We start from the raw sequence: 21,883 nt of genomic DNA, 5'->3' as shown, positions 1-21,883 counted from the left end.
GCGAATTCATGAACTAATTTCTCTTCTCTGGAAGGAGGGGAGCATGACAGGGGATCTCAGAGACACTGTAACTATGACCATCTTCAAGAAAGGTGACAAGTCCGATTGCGGTAATTACAGAGGAGTTTCTCTGCTGTCTGCCACAGGGAAAGTCATCACAAGAATCCTCCTCAATCGCCTTCTCCCAGTGGCTGAAGAGCTCCTCCCAGAGTCGCAATGCGGATTCCGCCCACTAGGGGGCACAATGGAAATGATCTTCACCGCGCGCCAATGACAAGAGAAATACAAGGAACAGCACCAACCACTGTACATGGCCTTCTTTGATCTCACAAAGGCCTTGACACTGTCAACCGTGAGGGATTATGGAGTGTCCTCCTCAAATTCGGCTGCCTTCAAAAGTTTGTCACCATCCTCCGCCTGCTTCACGACGACATGCAAGCCATGATCCTGACAAATGGTTCAGCCACAGAGCCAATTCATGTACGGACCGGGGTCAAGCAAGGCCGTGTCATCGCACCAACGCTCTTCTCAATCATCCTTGCGACAATGCTCCATCTCACCCTCAGGAAGCTCCCCGCTGGAGTGGAGCTAATTTACAAAACAAATGGGAAACTGTTCAACCTCCGTTGCCTCCAGTCCAGATCCAAGGTCGTCCCATCCTCTCTCGTCGAATTACAGTATGCAGACGATGCTTGCGTCTGCGCACACTCGGAGGTCGAACTCCAAACCATCGTTAACACCTTCACTGAAGCGTATGAGGGCATGGGCCTTACACTAAACATCCGTAAAACAAAGGTCCTCTACCAACCTGCCTCTGTCACACAGTACTTCCCCCTGATTATCAAAATCCATGAGAAGGCCTTGGACAAGGTGGACCACTTTCCATACCTCGGGAGCCTACTGTCAACAAGGGCAGACGTCGATGACGAAGTCCAACACCGCCTTCAGTGTGCCAGTGCAGCCTTCGGTCGCCTGAGGAAGAGAGTTTTTGAAGACCAGGACCTCAAACCCAGCACCAAGCTCATGGTCTACAGAGCAGCAGTGATACCCGCCCTGCTGTATGCCTCAGAGACATGGACAATGTACAGCGGGCACCTCAAAGCACTGGAGAGGTACCACCAACGCTGCCTCCGCAAGATTCTGCAAATCCATTGGCAGGATAGGTGCACCAACATCAGTGTTCTCGCTCAGGCCAACATCCCCAGCATCGAAGATTTGACCACGCCTGATCAGCTCCGATAGACGGGTCACATCGTCCGCATCCCCGATACGAGACTCCCAAAACAAGCGCTCTACTCGGAACTCCGACACGGCAAGAGAGCCCCAGGTGGGCAGAGGAAACGCTTCAAGGACACCCTCAAAGCCTCCTTGAAAAAGTGCAACATCCCCACCGACACCTGGGAATCCCTGGCCCAAGACCGCACAAAGTGGAGGAGAAGCATCCGGGAAGGCGCCGAACACCTCGAGTCTCTTCACCGGGAGCAAGCAGAAGCCAAGCGCAGGCAGCACAAGGAGCGCACGTCAACCCAATACCCCACCCACCTGCCCCTTCAACCACTGTCTGCCCCACCTGTGACAGAGACTGTAGGTCCCGCATGGACTCATCAGTCACCTGACAACTCATTTTTAATGCGGAAGCAAGTCATCCTCGGTTCCGAGGGACTGCCTAAGAAGAAGAGGTGTAAAACTGCGATCTGTTCCTGACTGAAAGTGAAACAGGTTTAAGTTTCCAGTGTAAAATGACTGGCAATTATTCTATGAAGATTTAAAGTGTTTGTGTGACAGTTTTGTGTCTACCATTGTAAGGCAGGTTAAAATATAAATTGGTTAAATTCTGCATTAAAATAGCAGAGGGAGGAGTTCACAGGAGCCTGTTAACTGCTGGTACAATTATACAACAGACATTTGATCTCCAGATAAAGAAGGACCTGCAGTGTGTTTCCAGGAATTCCCTGTTTTATTGATGTGTGTGTGTTAGACACCAGGATAACTAAAAATACACGACCCGGAACACCCACGGGGGTGCGATCCCGACAGTTACTTTGGGATCACTCCCACTGTGGAACTCCACCAGTGACCCTGCTGGAGGTTGTAGGCTCCAGGAGTGGACGGTAAGGAAGCTGGGCTTCAGTATCCTGACAAATATACACTGAGGAACCAGAGGAATCCTTACTGAGGAACCGTCTGGGATTTCACTGGCCAGCGTAGGTCTCGGGGTGAATGATTCCTGACTCCCCGAACTGTCTTACATTGAACCCAGTTCGGATCAAGCTGAGTTCAGTTTATAGGAGAATAGGGACAAATATCACCCACAATTGAGGGAGTCAAAAGCAGCCATTAGAGAGGCTAAGAGATCTTTTGGAAGATGGTGCACAATTGTGGTAATAATAGTAAAAGCTTTTCCATCTACATCAGGAGTCAGAAGACATAGTTACACAGTTACATAGAATTACAGAGTCCACAGCACAGGAACAGCCATTCAGCCCAACTGGTCAATGCCGGTGTTTCTGCTCCACACGAGTCTCCTCCCACCACTCTTCATCTAACCCTATTAGCATATCCTTCTATTCCTTTCTCCCTCATGTGCTTATCTACCTTCCCCATGAATGTATCTGTGCTATTCACCTCAACTACTCCTTGTGGTAGCACGTTCCACATTCTTACCTCTCTTTGGGTAAAGAAGTTTCTCCTGAATTCCCCATTGGATTTATTAGAGACTGTGTTATATTTATGACCTGTAGTTTTAGACTCCCCACAAGTGGAAACATTTTCTCCAGGTCCACCCTATATAACCTTTTCATAATCTTAAAGACCTCGATCAGGTCACCCATCGGCCTTCTCTTTATTCTGGAGAAAAGAGCCCCAGCCTGTTCAGCCTTTCCTGATAAGTATATCCTCTCAGTTCTAGGATCATCCTTGCAAAGCCTTTTTCCACTTTCTCCAGTGCCTCTATATCCTTTTTATAATATGGAGACCAGAACTGTGCACTGTACACCAAGTGTGGTCTAACCAATGTCCTATACAAGTTTAACATAACTTTTCTGCTTTTCAATTCTATCCCTCTAGAAATGAACCCCAGTCCATTGTTTGCTCCTGTTATGGCCTCATTAACCTGCGTCGCTACTTTTAGTGATATGTGTATCTGGACCCCGAGATCCCTTTGCTCCTCTACCCCATTTAGATTCTTATTTTCCAAGTAGTAGTAATTCTTCGTACCAAAATGCACCACCTTTCTTAAAATTAATTTGCCAATTACCCTCCCATTCTGCAAGTTTATTAATGTCTTCTTGCATGTTGTCGCAGTCTTCCTCAGTATTAGCTCTACCTCCCAATTTGGTGTCATTGACAAATTTTGAAATTGTACCTCTGATTCCCAAGTCCAAATCGTTTCTGTCAATGGAGTTAGGAGGTAAATTAAAAAAATAGGACCTCAAAAGGTAGTAATCTCAGGATTGCTACCAGTGCCACGTGCTAGTCAGAGTAGAAATAGAAAGATATTTCAGATGAATACGTGGCTAGAGGAATAGTGCAAGGGGGAGGGATACAAATTCCTGGGACATTGGAACCGGTTCTGGGGGAGGTGGGACCAGTACAAAATGGACGGTTTGCACCTGGGCAGGGCCGGGACCGATGTCCTTGGGGGAGTGTTTGCTAATGCTCTAGAGGAGGGTTTAAACTAAAATGGCAGGGGGTTGGGAACCTGAGCAGAGAGACAGAGGAAAGGGAAACAAGGATAAAAGCAAAAGACAGGAAGGAGAAAAACAAAAGTGGCAGTCAGAGAAATCAAGGGTTTAAATCAAACATGGCCACGGTATATAATAATTCTAAAGGATCTAAGAGCATTAAAAAACAAGCCTGACGGCTTTGTGTCTTAATGCAAGGAGCATTCGTAATAAGGTGGATGAATTAGCTGTGCAAATAGAGGTGAACGAATATGATATGATTGGGATTACGGAAACATGACTCCAGGGCGGCCAAGGCTGGGAACTCAATATTCAGGGGTATTCAATATTCAGGAAAGATAGGCAAAAAGGAAAAGGAGGTGGGGTAGCATTGCTGGTTAAAGAGGGGATTAACACAATTGAAAGGAAGGATATTAGCTCTGATGATGTGGAATCTGTATGGGTAGAATTGAAAAATACCAAGGGGCAGAAAACGTTAGTGGGAGTGGTATATAGACGTCCAAACAGTAATGCGGAGGTCGGGGATGGCATTAAACGGGAAATTAGAGAAGCGTGCAATAAGGGCACAGCAGATATCATGGGTGACTTTAATCTACATATAGATTGGGCTAACCAAATTAGTAACAACACGTGGAGAAGGAATTCCTGGAGTGTATACGGGATGGTTTCCTGGACGAATATGTCGAGGAACCAACTAGAGATCAGGCCATCTTAGACTGGGTATTATGTAATGAGAAAGGATTAATTAGCAATCTTGTTGTGCGAGGCCCCTTGGGTCAGAGCGATCATAATATGATAGAATTCTTCATTAAGATGGAGAGTGAAATAGTTGACTCAGAGACTAGGGTCCTGAATTTAAATAAAGGGGACTACGATGGTATGAGGTGAGAGTTGGGAAGGATTGATTGGGGAATGACACTCGAAGGGTTGACAGAGGATGGACAATGGCAAACATTCAAAGATCGCATGAATGAACTACAGAATTTGTTCATTCCAATTTGGCATAAAAATAAAACAAAAAAGGTGACTCAACCGTGGCTAACAAGGGAAATTAGGGATAGCATAAGATCCAAGGAGAGGACATATAAATTGGCCAGAAAAAGCAGTAAACCTGAGGATTGGGAGCAGTTTAGGATTCAACAAATGAGGACAAGGGATTAATTAAGAGGGAGAAAATAGAGTATGAGAGAAAGCTTTCAGGGAACATAAAAACTGACTGTAAAAGCTTTTATAGATATGTGAAGAGAAAAAGATTGGTGAAGTCAAGCGTAGGTCCCTTGCAGTCAGAATCAGGGGAATTTATAATGGGGAACAAAGAAATGGCAGACCAATTAAATACATACTTTGGTTCGGTCTTTACAAAGGAGGACACAAATAACCTCCCAGAGATATCGGGGAAGATAGGGTCTAATGAAAGGGAGGAACTGATAGAAATCAGTATTTGTAGGGAAATGGTGTTAGGGAAATTGATGGGATTGAGGGTCGATAAATCCCCAGGGCCTGATAATCTACATCCTAGGGTACTTAAGGAAGTGGCCCTAGAAATAGTAGATGCATTGCTGGTCATCTTCCAAAATTCGATAGACTCTGGAACAGTACCCATGGATTGGCAGGTAGCTAATGTTACCCCACTGTTCAAAAAGGGTGGTAGAGAGAAAACGGGGAATTACAGACCGGTAAGCCTGACATCGGTAGTGGGGAAAATGCTAGAGTCCATTATAAAGGATGTAATAGCAGAGCACTTGGAAAAAAGTGACCGGATCGGACAAAGTCAACATGAATTTACAAAAGGTAAATCGTGCTTGACTAATCTACTGGAATTTTTTGAGGATGTAACTGGTAAAATAGATAAGGGAGAACCAGTGGATGTGGTGTACTTGGATTTTCAAAAGGCTTTCGATAAGGTCTCGCATAAGAGATTAGCGTGTAAAATTAAAGCACATGGGATTGGGGGCAAGGTATTGACTTGGATAGAGAACTGGTTGGCAGACAGAAAGCAAAGAGTTGGAATAAACAGCTCTTTTTCCAAATGGCAGGCAGTGACTAGTGGGGTACCGCAGCTATCGGTCCTTGGACCCCAGCTATTCACAATATATATTAATGATCTGGATGAGGGAACTAGATGTAATATCTCCAATTTTGCAGATGACACAAAGCTGGGTGGGCGTGTGTGCTGTGAGGAGGAGACCGAGAAACTCCAGTATGATTTGGATAGGTTGGGTGATTGTGCAGAAGCATGGCAGATGCAATATAATGTGGATAAATGCGAGGTTATCTACTCTGGTGTCAAAAACAGGAAGGCAGTTTATTATCTGAATGGCAATAGATTGGGAAAAGGGGAAGTGCAACGAGACCTGGGCGTCCTTGTGCACCAGTCGCTGAAAGTAAGCATGCAGGTGCAGCAGGCAGTTAAGAAGGCAAATGGTATGTTGGCCTTCGTAGCGAGAAGGCTTGAGTACAGGAATAAGGATGTCTTGCTGCAGTTGTACAGGGCCTTGGTGAGACCACATCTGGAGTATTGTGTGCAGTTTTGGTCGCCTTATCTGAGGATGTTCTTGCCATGGAGGGAGTGCAACGACGATTCACCAGGCTGATACCTGGGATGGCGGGAATGACGTATGAGGAGAGATTGAGTCGATTGGGCTTGTACTCACTAGAGTTTAGAAGAATGAGAGGGGATCTCATCGAAACTTATAAAATTCTAACAGGACTAGACAGACTAGATGCTGGAAGGATGTTCCCGATGGTCGGGGAGTCCAGAACCAGGGGTCACAGTCTAAGGATAAGGGGTAAGCCATTTAGGACAGAGATGAGGAGGAATTTCTTCACCCAGAGAGTGGTGAACCTGTGGAATTCTCTACCACAGAAGGCAGTAGAGGCCAATTCATTAAATATATTGAAGAAGGAGTTGGATATATTTCTTAAGACTAAAGGGATCAAGGGATATGGAGAGAAGGCAGGAACAGGGTACTGAATTTGGACGATCAGCCATGATCTCATTGAATGGCGGAGCAGGCTCGAGGGGCCGAATGGCCTACTCCTTCTATGTTTCTAATGGTGAACAACAGTGGTCCCAGCATCAATCCCTGTGGAACACCACTTTCTAAAGCAACATGAATCCACCAATCAGCCAAGAAGCTTCTTGGGCTAAAATATAAATTATTCAAAAGCCCAGAAAGAGTCCAAAAGAACACAAAACATAAGCATTCTATTTTTGTAAAAGTGTCAATACTTTGTAGTACAGCACTTTCAAAAAGACTGACATGTCACAGTAAAATACTGTAATTCACTCATGAAATAGTAGATTGAAAGAAGAAGCCACAAAAAGTAGAACTATTTCAGCAAGAAACTGAGAAGTTATTGGGGGGTAGCGGGAAACTGGAGTAATCGGATCAGCCACGATCTCATTGAATGGTGGAGCAGGCTCGAAGGGCCGAGTGGCCACTCCTGCTCCTAATTCGTATGTTCGGAAATATTTCAAAGAAAGAACTCAACTGATTTCCCTTTCCTTGATTGTATGCAACTCAGTATTTCAGTTAGCAATGGTTTATCAGATACAGAAAATAAAATGTTGATAATATAACCCGCTCCCTGAGCTCGGGGTGTGAGCAGCCCGCGTCCCCCCCGGGGTTCATGAACCCGCTCCCTGAGCTCTCTCACCTGATGTGTCAGCGGCTGCTGTCAAGGTCCGCGCATGCTCAGCTCAGATTGACGGGAGCTCCGGACCAATAGGAAGAGCGGGGCGTGTCCTCCAACCAATCGGAGTGTGTGGGGGCGGGGCTTGACCTTTAAACCTGAACAACAGAAGGTGATCTGAGCATGCGTGGGAGAGGCTGATTGTTGGGCGACGAGTCCGAAGTCGACAGACTACAGCAGGTAAAGGCGGGTTAATAAACCCCGGGGGGACGCAGGCTTCACACCCCGAGTGCGGCCCCAGGCCCGATTATAAGAGCAGTGAACATTATCCGCCCCCACCCGCGGGTTCCCGTTGCACTCCGGCCCGAATCTCAACAAAGCGCCAAACTCCGGGACAGACAGGAAGTGAGTCAGGGAGCGTCTGTAAATGGAGGAGGAATGGAGCCTGGTCAGGGAGCGTCTGTAAATGAAGGACAAATGGCGACTGGCCCGGGAGCGTCTGTAAACGGTGACTGGCCCGGGAGCGTCTGTAAACGGTGACTGGCCCGGGAGCGTCTGTAAACGGTGACTGGCCCGGGAGCGTCTGTAAACGGTGACTGGCCCGGGAGCGTCTGTAAACGGTGACTGGTCGGGGAGCGTCTGTAAATGGAGGAGAAATGGAGACTGGTCAGGGAGCATCTGGGAGAAATCATTCAGCAATTTTTGGGTGTTGGTTTGTGTGAACAAATATATCAGTGATTTTAATGAGACTGTGTCCCAGCTCCTGTAAATACTGGCTGGAAAGGGGCCGGACTCTCAGGAGGCTCCACACCGCTGGCTGCTCGTGTGTCAGTGGTCTCCCATCAGATTAATGTGCTTTGCTGTGGGTGTGTTTAATAAAGTGCCCGAAGCCTTCACTGTAACGCTCTCGTATATCCCACCTGCAGTGTAATGTCCGTGCTGTGTGCTTCCTGTCCAAAATCTCCCTGATCCCCGGCTCTCCTGTTGCACCAACTCGGTATAATGGGACAAGAAGTGCCAGCTCAAGAGATGCCCACATCAGGGACGGAATGAAAGGTTCAGACATGTGGAATGTTAACCTTACACAATGTGTGAGATGCTGAGCACCGCCCAACATTTCACCACCACACCTTTTTTCAAATAGTTTCTTCAATTTCTCTTCTGAAGCCATTATTGTATGACAGAGTCCGGTCCCTGCAGGGTGCTGGCTTCCAGTCCCTCATGAGTGTAGAACTGAACCCATCAGAGTCAACACCTTCAGGGGGAGGAAGAAAAGTCGGTTAAAAGGAAAAATATTGGAGATGGTGCGATGGATTTGGATTTCAGCACAGGGAGGAGGGAGAGTGTGTGGGACGGGGATTTACAGCGTTGGGGAAAAAGAGACAAAAGATTGTTCCACAGAAACTAGAATTGTCTGTTCTGAATTTCTATCCTGTACTTAGTGATGTCTCTTGTAAACTCCTTTTACAGGGTATTAGAAGGGGTGGGTTTACAGACAGGAAACACAAACCAAACATCACCGCAACATCAGCGTGACTGGAAAAGCACCGAGACACACACACCCGAGGGAGAGTGTTCCCGTGCACTGACTGTGGAAAGAGCTTTAACCAGTTCCACAGCCTGAAAAAACATCGCACCATTCACAGCGAGGAGAAACCGTACACGTGTTCTGTGTGTGGACGAGGCTTCAACCGATCATCCAACCTGGAGAGAAACAAGGATACCCACACCACGGAGAAACTGTGAAGATGTAGGGACTGTAGGAAGGGTTTCAATTACCTGTCTGAGCTGGAAACTCATCGACACAGTCACACCAGGGAGAAGCCATTTACTTGCTCCGTGTGTGGGAAGGGATTCATTTCCCCAACCCAGCTGGAAACTCATCGCTACAGTCACACTGGGGAGAGGCCATTCAGTTGCTCCATGTGTGGGAAGGGATTCACTCAGTCATCCAACCTGCTGACTCACCAGCGAGTTCACACTGGGGAGAGGCCGTTCACGTGCTCAGTGTGTGGGAAGGGATTCACTAATTCATCCCACCTTCTGAGAGACCAGCGAGTTCACACTGACGAGAGACCTTTTAAAGGCTCCGATTGTGCGAACTGCTTTAAAAGCTCTGAGGAACTGATTCAACACCAGCGAGTTCACACTGACGATAAACCATTTCAGTTGCTCCCTCTGTGGGAAGAGGTTCAGGTATTCATCCAATCTCATTGTACACCAGCGCACTCACACTGGGGAGAGACCGTTCACCTGCTCCGTGTGTGGGAAGGGATTCACTTGTTCTTCCAGCCTTCAGACACACTAGCGAGTTCACACCGGGGAGAGGCCGTTCACCTGCGCTGTGTGTGGGAAGGGATTCACTCAGTCATCAAACCTGCTGAGACACCAAGTTCACAAGTAACTGCAGGGGTTGGATGCTGCTGTTAATCACATCCAGGACTGAACCATGTTCATAAGAACATAAGAAGTAGGAGCAGGAGTAGGCCATACGGCCCCTCAGGCCTGCTCCGCCATTCAATAGGATCATGGCTGATCCGAATCTAGACTCCCGTCCACTTCCCTGCCCTCTCCCCATAACCCCTAATTCCCTTATCTGCTAGGAAACTATCTCCATTTTAAATTTATTTAATGTTGCAGCTTCCACAGCTCTCTGGGGTAGCAAATTCCATAGATTTACTGCCCTCTGAGTGAAGAAGTTTCTCCTCATCTCAGTTTTGAAAGGGCAGCCCCTTATTCTAAGATTATGCCCCCTAGTTCTAGTCTCACCCATCAGTGGAAACATCCTCACCGCATCCACCCGATCAAGCCCCCTCACAATCTTATATGGTTCGATAAGATCGCCTCTCATTCTTCTGAATTCCAATGAGTAGAGTCCCAACCTACGCAACCTTTCCTCATACGTCAACCCCCTCATCTCCGGAATCAGCCGAGTGAACCTTCTCTGAACCGCCTCGAGAGCAAGTATATCTTTTCTTAAATATGGAAACCAAAACTGCACGCAGTATTGCAGGTGTGGCCTCACCAATACCCTGTATAACTGCAGCAAGATGTCCCTGTTTTTATACTCCATCCCCCTTGCAATAAAAGCCAAGACTCCATTGGCCTTCCTGATCACCTGCTGCACCTGCATACTAACTTTTTGTGTTTCATGCACCAGGACCCCCAGATCCCTTTGTACTGGAGCACTTTGCAGTTTCTCTCCATTTAGATAATAACTTGCTCTTTGATTTTTTCTGCCAAAGTGCATAACCTCACACTTTCCAGTATTATATTTCATCTGCCAAGTCTCTGCCCACTCACTTAGCCTGTCTGTGTCCTTTTGCCAGTTTTTTATGTCCTCACTCACTGCTTTCCCTCCCATCTTTGTATCGTCGGCAAACTTGGATATGTTGCACTCGGTCCCTTCCTCCAAATCGTTAATATAGATTGTGAAGAGTTGGGGTCCCAGCACTGACCCCTGCGGAACACCACTAGTTACTGATTGCCAGCCCGAGAACGAACCATTTATCCCAACTCTTTGTTTTCTGTTAGATAGCCAATCTTCCACCCATGCCAGTATATTACCCCCAATCCTGTGATTTTTTTTATCGTGATCAGTAATCTTTTGTGTGGAACCTTGTCAAATCCTTTTGGAAGTCCAAATACACGACATCCACTGGTTCCCCTTTATCCACCCTGTATGTTACATCCTCAAAGAATTCGAGCAAATTTGTCAAACATGACTTCCCCTTCATAAAACCATGCTGACTCTGTCCTATTAAATTATGTTTATCCAAATGCTCTGATACTGTTTCCTTAATAATGGACTCCAACATTTTGCCAACCACAGATGTTAGGCTAACTGGTCTATAGTTTCCAGCTTTTTGTCTACTTCCCTTCTTAAATAAGGATGTTACATTAGCAGTTTTCCAATCTGCCGGGACGTTTCCTGAGTCCAGGGAGTTCTGGAAAATAATCACCAATGCATCCACAATCCCTACCGCCACTTCTCTCAAGACCCTAGGATGTAGGCCATCAGGTCCGGGGGATTTATCCGCCTTAAGTCCCATTATTTTACCGAGTACCATCTCCTTAGTGATTTTAAACGTGTTTACTCTTTTTCCCCCCCGCCGCCCCCCCCCCCCCCCATTGCCGCCTGTTTGTCCAGTGTTGGGATATTTTTAGTATCCTCTATTGTAATGACTGATACAAAATATTTGTTCAGCGTCTTTGCCATCTCCATGTTCCCCACCACTAGTTTCCCGGTCTCATCCTCTAAGGGACCAATGTTCACTTTAGCCACCCTTTTTCTTTTTATATAGCTGTGGAAACTCTTGCTATCTGTTTTTATATTTTTTGCTAGTTTACTTTCATAATCTATCTTCCCTTTCTTAATTAATCTTTTAGTTATTCTTTGCTGGGTTTTAAATGCTTCCCAATCTTCTATCCTCCCACTAGATTTGGCTAATTTATATGCCCTTGTTTTCAGTCGGATGCTATCCTTTATTACTTTACTAAGCCATGGATGGCTGTCTTTTCTTTTACTCCCCTTTTTCCTCAGTGGAATATATTTATCTTGAAAGATGTGAAATATCTCCTTGAATGTAGACGACTGCCCTTGTACCGTCTTACACTTTAATCTGTTTTCCCAGTCCACTTTAGTCAATTCTACTCTCATACCTTCATAGTCTCCTTTATTTAAGCTCAGTACGCTGGTTTGAGATCCAACTCTCTCATCCTCAAACTGAATTTGGAATTCAACCATATTATGGTCACTCATTCCAAGGGGATCCTTTACTAGGGCATTTTTTATTAATCCTGTCTCATTACACAGGACCAGATCTAAGATTGCCTGCCCCCCTGGTTGGTTCAGTTACATACTGCTCAAGGAACCCGTCCCTAATACACTCTATGAACTCTTCCTCAAGGCTGCCATGCCCAATTTGATTAGTCCAGTCAATATGAAAGTTAAAATCCCCCATGATTATAGCTGTTCCCTTATTACAAGCCATCTGCTGATGTTAAACTCCAGCCTGTTATAGGGTTATTAATATTCTGGATATATAGCTGATTGACTTGTTGGGGCTGCAGTGTCCCTTTAAGAATCATTGTCTTTGATCTTTCCCCTTAATTCAGGACTTTCATAATTTTATTGTCAAATAATTTCTTATGAATTTTACTTTAACCCTAAATTGACCTTTGGTACAAAATCTACAATTTATTCTCTGAAAAGTTCCACTGATTAACATCTCCAGTTAGAAAGTGCTGATTAATCCTCACTGACAATTCTTACTGACTTGCACATTACACACAGTGGCACCTCCATTATCCACCAGAAAGAAGGGGAATGGGAATTGGAGAATCGAAAGTCCCCAAATGATTCACCTCCCATCTGGTACAGCAATCCCCTCGGCACGGGAATGGAGACAAGTCCAATCCAAGTAACTGGCTGAGTTTAATCTTTCTGGGCCTGTGGGATTGGTTTATATCAGACAGGAAGAGATTGGTGTCAGTGACTATATCTAAACCATACTGTATCTGCCCTGGGAGTGTTTGATGGGACAGTGTAGAGGGAGCTTTACTCTGTATCTAACCCGTGCTGTACCTGCCCTGGGAGTGTTTGATGGGACAGTGTAGAGGGAGCTTTACACTGTATCTAACCAGTGCTGTACCTGCCCTGGGAGTGTTTGATGGGACAGTGTAGAGGGAGCTTTACACTGTATCTAACCCGTGCTGCACCTGCCCTGGGAGTGTTTGATGGGACAGTGTAGAGGGAGCTTTACTCTGTATCTAACCCGTGCTGCACCTGCCCTGGGAGTGTTTGATGGGACAGTGTAGAGGGAGCTTTACACTGTATCTAACCCATGCTGTATTTGCACTGGAGTATTTGATGGTGGGGACAGTGTTTTTAAAATCAAAATGTATTCGTTTTTATGGGATGTGGGCATCGCTGGCAAGGTCAGCATTTATTGCCCATCCCTAATTGCCCTTGAGAATGTGGTGGTGAGCCGCCTTCTTGAACCACTGCAGTCCGTGTGGTGAAGGTGTTCCTACAGTGCTGTTAAGCAGGGAGTTCCAGGATTTTGACCCAGCGACGATGAAGGATCAGCGATATACTTCTAAGTCAGGATGAAGTGTGACTTGGTGTAACTTGGAGGTGGTGGTGTTCCCATGCGCCTGCTGCGCTTGTCCTTCTCGGTGGTCGAGGTCACGGGTTTGGGAGGTGCTGCTGAAGAAGCCTTGGCGAGTTGCTGGGGTGCATCTTGTAGATGGTACACACTGCAGACACGGTACGCCGGTGGTGGAGGGAGTGAATGTTTAACGTGGTGGACGGGGAGCTGATCAAGCGAGCTGCTTTGTCCTGAATGGTGTTGAGGCTCTTGAGTGTTGTTGGAGCTGCACTAATCCAGGCAAGTGGAGACTATTCCATCACACTACTTACTTGTGCCTTGTAGATGTCAAGGGCAGTCACGCTTACCTCTCACCTCACCTTGGAATTCAGCTCCTTTGTCCATGTTTTGACCAAGGCTGTAATGAGATCGGGAGCCGAGTGGTCTTGGCGGAACCCAAACTGGGCATCAGTGAGCAGGTTATTGGTGAGTAAGTGCCGCTTGATAGCACTGTCGATGACACCTTCCCTCACTTTGCTGATGATTGAGAGTAGACTGATGGAGCGGTAATTGGCCGGATTGGATTTGTTCTGCTTTTTGTGGACAGGACATACCTGGGCAGTTTTCCACATTGTCGGATAGATGCCAGTGTTGTAGCTGTAATGGAACAGTTTAGCTAGAGGTGGGGCTAGTTCTGGAGCACAAGTCTTCAGCATGATAGCCGGGATGTTGTCGGGGCCCATAGCCTTTGCTGTATCCAGTGCGCTTAGCTGTTTCTTGATATCACGTGGAGTGAATCGAATTGGCTGAAGACTGGCATTTGTGATGCTGGGGACCTGAAGAGGAGGCCGATATGGATCATCCACTCGGCACTTCTGGTTGGAAATGGTTGCAAATGTTTCAGCCTTGTCTTTTGCACTCACATGCTGGGCTCCACCATCATTGAGGATGGGGATATTCATGGAGCCTCCTCCTCCTGTTAGTTGTTTAATGGTCACCATTCATGACTAGATGTGGCAGGACTGCAGAGCTTTGATCTGATCTGTTGATTGTGGGATTGCTTAGCCCTGTCTATAGCATGCTGCTTCTACTTTTTTTTAGCATTCATGTAGTCCTGTGTTGCAGCTTCCCCACGTTGGCACCTCATTTTTAGGTACGCCTGGTGATGCTCCTGGCATGCTCTTCTACATTCCTTATTAAACCTGGCTTGATGGTAATGGTAGAGTGAGGGATATGCCGGGCCATGAGGTTACAGATTTTGTTGGAATACAATTCTGCTGCTAATGGCCCACAGCACCTCATAGATGCCCAGTTTTGAGCTGCTAGAACTGTTCTGCATCTATCCCATTTAGCACGGTGGTAGTACCACACAACATGATGGAGGGTGTCCTCAGTGTGAAGATGAGACTTCGTCTCCACAATGACTGTGTGCGGTGGTCATTGCTACCAATACTGTCATGGACAGATGCATCTGCGACAGGTAGATTGGTGAGGACGAGGTCAAGTAGGTTTTTCCCCTCGTGTTGGTTCTCTCACCACCTGTCGCAGGCCCAGACTGGCAGCTATGTCCTTCAGGAATGGGACAGCTCAGTCAGTAGTGGTGGTACCGAGCCACACTTGGTGATGGACATTGAAGTCCCCCACCCAGAGTACATTCTGTGCCCTTGCTACTCTCAGTGCTTCTTCCAAGTGGTGTTCAACACGGAGGAGTACTGATTCATCAGCTGAGGGAGGGCGGTAGGTGGTAATTAGCAGGAGGTTTCCTTGCCCTTGCTTGACCTGAAGCCATGAGACTTCATGGGGTCCACAGTCAATGTTGACAACTCCCAGGGCCACTCCTTCCCAACTGTATACCACTGTACCACCACCAGCCCTGTTGGGTCTGTCCTGCCAGTGTGACAGGACATATCCAGGGATGGTGATGGAGGAATCTGGGACATTGGCTGAAGTGCAGAGGGAACCTTACTCTGTATGTAACCCGTGCTGTACCTGCCCTGGGAGTGTTTGATGGGACAGTGTAAAGGGAGCTTTACTCTGTATCTAACCTGTGCTGTACCTGCCCTGGGAGTGTTTGATGGGACAGTGTAAAGGGAGCTTTACTCTGTATCTAACCCGTGCTGTACCTGCCCTGGGAGTGTTTGATGGGAGTGTAGAGGGAGCTTTACTCTGTATCTAACCCGTGCTGTACCTGCCCTGGCAGTGTTTGATGGGACAGTGTAGAGGGAGCTTTACTCTGTATCTAACCCGTGCTGTACCTGCCCTGGGAGTGTTTGATGGGACAGTGTAGAGGGAGCTTTACTCTGTATCTAACCCGTGCTGTACCTGCCCTGGGAGTGTTTGATGGGACGGTGCAGAGGGAGCTTTACTCTGTATCTAACCCGTGCTGTACCTGCCCTGGGAGTCTTTGATGGGACAGTGTAGAGGGGGCTTTACTCTCTATCTAACCCGTGCTGTACCTGCCCTGGGAGTGTTTGATGGGACAGTGTAGAGGGAGCTTTACTCTCTATCTAACCCGTGCTGCACCTGCCCTGGGAGTGTTTGATGGGACAGTGTAGAGGGGGCTTTACTCTGTATCTATCTCGTGCTGTACCTGCCCTGGGAGTGTTTGATGGGACAGTGTAGAGGGGGCTTTACTCTATCTAACCCGTGCTGTACCTGCCCTGGGAGTGTTTGATGGGACAGTGTAGAGGGGGCTTTACTCTGTATCTATCTCGTGCTGCACCTGCCCTGGGAGTGTTTGATGGGACAGTGTAGAGGGAGCTTTACTCTGTATCTATCTCGTGCTGTACCTGCCCTGGGAGTGTTTGATGGGACAGTGTAGAGGGGGCTTTACTCTGTATCTATCTCTTGCTGTACCTGCCCTGGGAGTGTTTGATGGGACAGTGTAGAGGGAGCTTTACTCTGTATCTAACCTGTGCTGTACCTGCCCTGGTAGTCCTTGATGGGACCTGGAGGAATGAGAGGTGATCTCATAGGAACATAAGATTCTGAGGGGAATCGACAGGGTAGATGCTATGAGGTTGTTTCCCCTGGCTGGAGAGTCTCAAAATAGGACTGGAGAAACTCGCTGCCCTGCAGATCAGACAATCAGCCGGCGCCAGTCCCGCCCCTCGGGCTCCCCGATTGGTTGGAGGACCCGCCGCCGGCTCGCTCCTCCAGCCCTGCCCCGCTCGCTCCCTATTGGTCAGAAGCTCCCGTCAATCAGGCGGTGGGCCTGGGTCACGCGTCCCTCGCCAACTTTACAAAGCAAGCTTCGTGAGGTCGCCGGGCGGAGCTGCAGGTCGGCGGGAGCGGGGTCGGGAGATTAATAAACTGCGGGTAGGCCACGCCTCAGGGTTTATAAAGTTGGAAAACGGCCTCGGGCCCAAATGAGATCCCGCGGCCCGGTCTGTGTTCCACCGGAGGGCAGCGGTGAGGCTTTTTCTCGGTGATAGGCCCGGGCTATGCGCCGCCATCTTGGTGGAGGAAAGACATGCCGGTTCTACCTGCAGCACAGCGCATGCGTGGCCATCTTGGTACAGGAACAGGGAGTGGGCGGGGCTTCAGGGTCCCAGTGACCAGGAGAGACAATCATTGACTCATTGATTTTATTCTCACTCTGCACACAGCGGGTGGAGAACTGAATCCAACCAGAGTAGAGGGAGGGGGAAAACTGGGCGTGGAGGAAAGAAATGTTGGAGATGGTGCGATGGGTTTGGATTTCAGCACAGGGAGAGTGTGTGGGACGGGGATTTACAGCTTTGGGGGAACAAGATAGGAAAGAATGTTCCATGGAAACTAGAATTGTCTGTTTTGAATTTCTATCCTGTACTTCCAGTAATGACTTTTGTAAACTCATTTTACAGGCTGTGAGAAGGGGAGGATTGACAGACGGGAAACTCAAACCAAACATCACGTCAAGATCTGACAGAGTCGCTCAATTCATCAGGACCTGAATATCCTCGGCCTTTTTCTCTGTTCTTTCTATGGGAAAAGATTTCAAACATCAGTGACTGGAAAAGCACCGAGACACACACACCCGAGTGAGAGTGTTCCAGTGCACTGACTGTAAAAGAGCTTTAACCAGTTACACAGCCTGAAACATCATCGCACCATTCACAGCGGGGAGAAACCGTACACGTGTTCTGTGTGTGGACGAGGCTTCAACCGATTGTCCAACCTGGAGGGACACAAGGACACCCGCACCACGAAGAAACCGTGGAAATGTGGGGACTGTGGAAAGGGATTCAGTTGCCCGTCCCACCTGGAAACTCATCGACGCAGTCACACCGGGGAGAGGCCGTTCACCTGCTCCATGTGTGGGAAGGGATTCGCTCACTCATCCTACCTGATCAGACACCAGCGAGTTCACACTGGAGACACGCCATTCTCCTGCTCCGTGTGTGGAAATGGATTCACTCATTCAACCACACTGCTGATACACCAGCGAGTTCACACTGGGGAGAGGCCGTTCACCTGCTCCGTGTGTGGGAAGAGATTCACTCAGTCATCCAACCTGCTGAAACACCAGCTTGTTCACTCTGATAAGAGACCTTTTAAATGTTCTAAGTGTGAGCTGAGCTTTAAAAGTGCAACTGGTCTGCTGAGACACCAGCGCACTCACACCGGGGAGAGGCCGTTCACCTGCTCCGAGTGTGGGAAGGGATTCACTAATTCATCCAACCTGCTGACACACCAGCGAGTTCACACTGAGGAGAGACCTTTTAAATGCTCGGACTGCGGGAAGTGCTATAAAAGTTCCGGGGAACTGATGTGCCATCAACGTGTTCACACTGACGAGAGACCGTTCAGGTGCTCTCACTGTGGGACTGGGTTCAGGCAGTCATCTGAACTCACTGTACACCAGCGCACCCACACTGGAGAGAGACCGTTCACCTGCTCCGTGTGTGGGAAGGGATTCACTCGCTCATCCCACCTCACTGATCATCAACTTGTTCACACTGATGAGAGACCTTTTAAATGTTCTGACTGTGAGAAGAGTTTTAAAAGCAAAAGGAAACTGATACAACACAAACGCACTCACACTGGGGATTGGCCGTTCAGCTGCTCCATGTGTGGGAAGGGATTCACTCAGTCATCCACCCTGCTGAGACACCAGCCAGTTCACACTGGGGAGAGGCCGTTCACCTGCTCCGTATGTGGGAAGGGATTCACTCAGTCATCCACCCTGCTGAGACACCAGCGAGTTCACAATTCACTGCAGGGGTTGGATTCTGCTGTTATTGCTGCTGTTAATCACATCCAGGACTGAACCATGTTAATTGTGACAGTTGGGATTTATTTCTGCTGAGGTTAATAACCCCTATAATTGGGCTGGAGTTTAATATTCTGGATATGTGTCAGCTTTGTGTTAAACACATTGTTGTAGATTTTTGTCTTTCCCACCTGAGTGTTCAGCATCACCTGGCCGGAGCTCAAAGGACAATCTGGGGGAGGATCGTACGGCGGGAACAGAACTTCAGCCTGGACACAGTCCTTCAGGGCCACACTGAGAGGGGCAAATGACACTTTGGTCTTTCTCGTCTCTCTTCATTGACAGCAACGGCTCCGTGAGGGTTAATCTTGAGGCCTGTAAGAAATGTGTCCCATCCGCTCTCTTCCATGGTTCAGAGCTCCAAGGCACGGAACAGAAGGCTCCTTTACAACTGTGCTTAGAGTCAGGATGAACAACGGTGAATGCAGGGAACGTGCTGTCAAATCAGAGATTGGTGTCAAACTGCGATCTGTTCCTGACTGAAAGTCAAATGGCAGGTTTAAGTTTCCAGTCTAAAAATGATTGGCAATTATTCTATGAAGATTTAAAGTGTTTACCTGACAGTCCTGAGTCTACCATTTTAAGGCAGGCATTAACCCATTTAAAATAAACCTGTTTAAAATAAATTGGTTAAAGTCTGCATTAAAATAGCAGAGGGAGGAGTTCACAGGAGCCTGTTAACTGCTGGTACAATTATACAACAGACATTTGATCTCCAGATAAAGAAGGACCTGCAGCGTGTTTCCAGGAATTCCCTGTTTTATTGATGTGTGTGTGTTAGTCACCAGGATAACTAAAAATACACAACCCGGAACATCCACGGGGTGCGATCCCGACAGTTACTCTGGGATCACTCCCGCTGTGGAACTCCACCACTGACCCTGCTGAAGGTTGTAGGCTCAGGGAGTGGGGCCTCCAGGAGTGGACGGTGCGAAAGCTGGGCTTCGGTATCCTGACAAATATATGGCGAGGAACCAGAGGAATCCTTACTGAGGAACCGTCTGGGGTTTTACCGGCCAGCATAGGTCTATGATGCCTGACTCCCCGAACTGTCTTACATTGAACCCAATTTGTAACAAGATGAGTTCAGTTTACAGGAGAATAGGGACAAATATCACCCACAATTGAGGGAGTCAAAAGCAGCCATTAGAGAGGCTCAGAGATCTTTGGACATGAAGATGGTGCACAATTGTGGTAATAATAGTAAAATCTTTTCCAGCTATGTCAGGAGTCAGAAGACATAGTTACACAGAGTTACATAGAATTACAGAGTCTACAGCACAGGAACAGGCCATTCAGCCCAACTGGTCACTGCCGGTGTTTCTGCTCCACACGAGTCTCCTCCCACCACTCTTCATCTAACCCTATTAGCATATCCTTCTATTCCTTTCTCCCTCATGTGCTTATCTACCTTCCCCATGAATGTATCTGTGCTATTCACCTCAACTACTCCTTGTGGTAGCACGTTCCACATTCTGACCTCTCTTTGGGTAAAGAAGTTTCTCCTGAATTCCCCATTGGATTTATTGGAGACTGTTATATTTTTGACCTGTAGTTTTGGACTCCCCCCACAAGTGGTAACATTTTCTCCAGGTCCACCCTATATAACCTTTTCATAATCTTAAAGACCTCGATCAGGTCACCCATCGGCCTCCTCTTTATTTTAGAGAAAAGAGCCCCAGCCTGTTCAGCCTTTCCTGATAAGTATATCATCTCAGTTCTGGGATCATCCTTGCAAAGCCTTTTTCCACCCACTGCAGTGCCTCTATCCTTTTTATAATATGGTGACCAGAACTGTGCACTGTATGCCAAGTGTGGTCTAACCAAGGTTCGATACAAGTTTAACATAACTTTTCTGCTTTTTAATTCTATCCCTCTAGAAATGATCCCCAGTCCATTGTTTGCTCCTGTTATGGCCTCATTAACCTGCGTCGCTATTTTTAGTGATTTGTGTATCTGGACCCCGAGATCCCTTTGCTCCTCTACCCCATTTAGATTCTTATTTTCTAAGTAGTATGCGGCCTCCTTATTATTCCTACCAAAATGCACCACCTTTCTTAAAATTAATTTGCTAATTGCCCTCCCATTCTGGAAGTCTTGCATTTTTTAAATATTCGTTCATGGGATGTGGGCGTCGCTGGCAAGGCCAGCATTTATTGCCCATCCCTAGTTGCCCTTGTGAAGGTGGTGGTGAGGAGCTGCCGCCTTGAACCGCTGCAGTCCGTGTGGTGAAGTTGCTCCCACAGTGCTGTTAGGAAGGGAGTTTAACCCATGATTTTGTCACAGTCTTCCTCAGTGTTAACTCTACCTCCCAATTTGGTCATGGTGTGGAGATGCCGGAGTTGGACTGGGGTGGACAAATGTAAGAAGTCACACAACACCAGGTTATAGTCCAGCAGCTTTATTTCAAATCACAAGCTTTCGGAGCGCTGCTCTTCCGTCGGGTGAAGTGGAGAAGTGCATTTCTCCACTTCACCTGACGAAGGAGCAGCGCTCCGAAAGCTTGTGATTTCAAATAAAGCTGTTGGACTATAACCTGGTGTTGTGTGACTTCTTACATTTGTCCCAATTTGGTGTCATGGACAAATTTTGGAATTGTACCTCTGATTCCTGAGTCCAAATTGTTTCTGTAAATGGTGAACAACACTGGTCCCAGCATCGATCCCTGTGGAACACCACTTCCCACCTTTTGCCAGTCTGAGTAGCTACTCCCAACCCCTGCTCTCTGTTTTCTGTTTTGTAACCAGCTTGCTATCCATAAACAGTATGTAAGATCTAGAAGATGACCAAGGTCAGGCCGTGTGGAGTGAAGGGCCAGGCAGCAGAATGGATGGAAAGATGGCTACAAAACAGAAATCAGAGGGTTGGAGTTAAGGGAAGTTTGTTGTGATCTTTCCATCCATTCTGCTGCCTGACCTTTGACTCCACACGGCCTGACTGTGGTCATCTTGTAGACCGTACATACTGCAGACACAGTGCACCAGTGGTGGAGGGGGTGGATATTGAGTCCTGTGGCAGGGGCACTGATGAAGTGGATTTCTCTGTCCGTGAGTTTTGAAGCATCGCTAGTGGCGTTTTTCACCACTTTCCACCTTTAAAAACAACCTTGCTGCCAGTTTATTAAAGCCATTAACAGCCACTCGGGTGGGACACACCAATAAATGAGGCCTTGTTTCCCTCACTGACAGGCCTGAACCCGAGTTAGAAAACATTTAGTA

General features: G+C 47.5%; 1 protein-coding gene across 1 annotated transcript; it reads left to right on the top strand.

Moving 5' to 3' along the window:
- Positions 1–432: 432 nt before the first annotated feature.
- On the top strand, positions 433–21,062 carry LOC147119244 (uncharacterized). The gene is made up of 2 exons (XM_085984053.1): positions 433–480; positions 17,466–21,062. Exons 1-2 carry the CDS (start codon positions 433–435, stop codon positions 18,660–18,662), a joined length of 1,245 nt encoding a protein of 414 aa, XP_085840179.1. The 3' UTR covers positions 18,663–21,062.
- The last annotated feature ends 821 nt before the right edge of the window (positions 21,063–21,883 follow it).

The sequence above is a fragment of the Somniosus microcephalus genome, chromosome 4 (assembly GCF_052327205.1).
Source record: "Somniosus microcephalus isolate GS21.2 chromosome 4, FLI_Smic_1.0, whole genome shotgun sequence".
Classification (NCBI taxonomy): Eukaryota; Metazoa; Chordata; class Chondrichthyes; order Squaliformes; family Somniosidae; genus Somniosus; species Somniosus microcephalus.
Note: the sequence above shows the minus strand (reverse complement) of the source record. Positions and strands in the feature narration are given on the sequence as shown.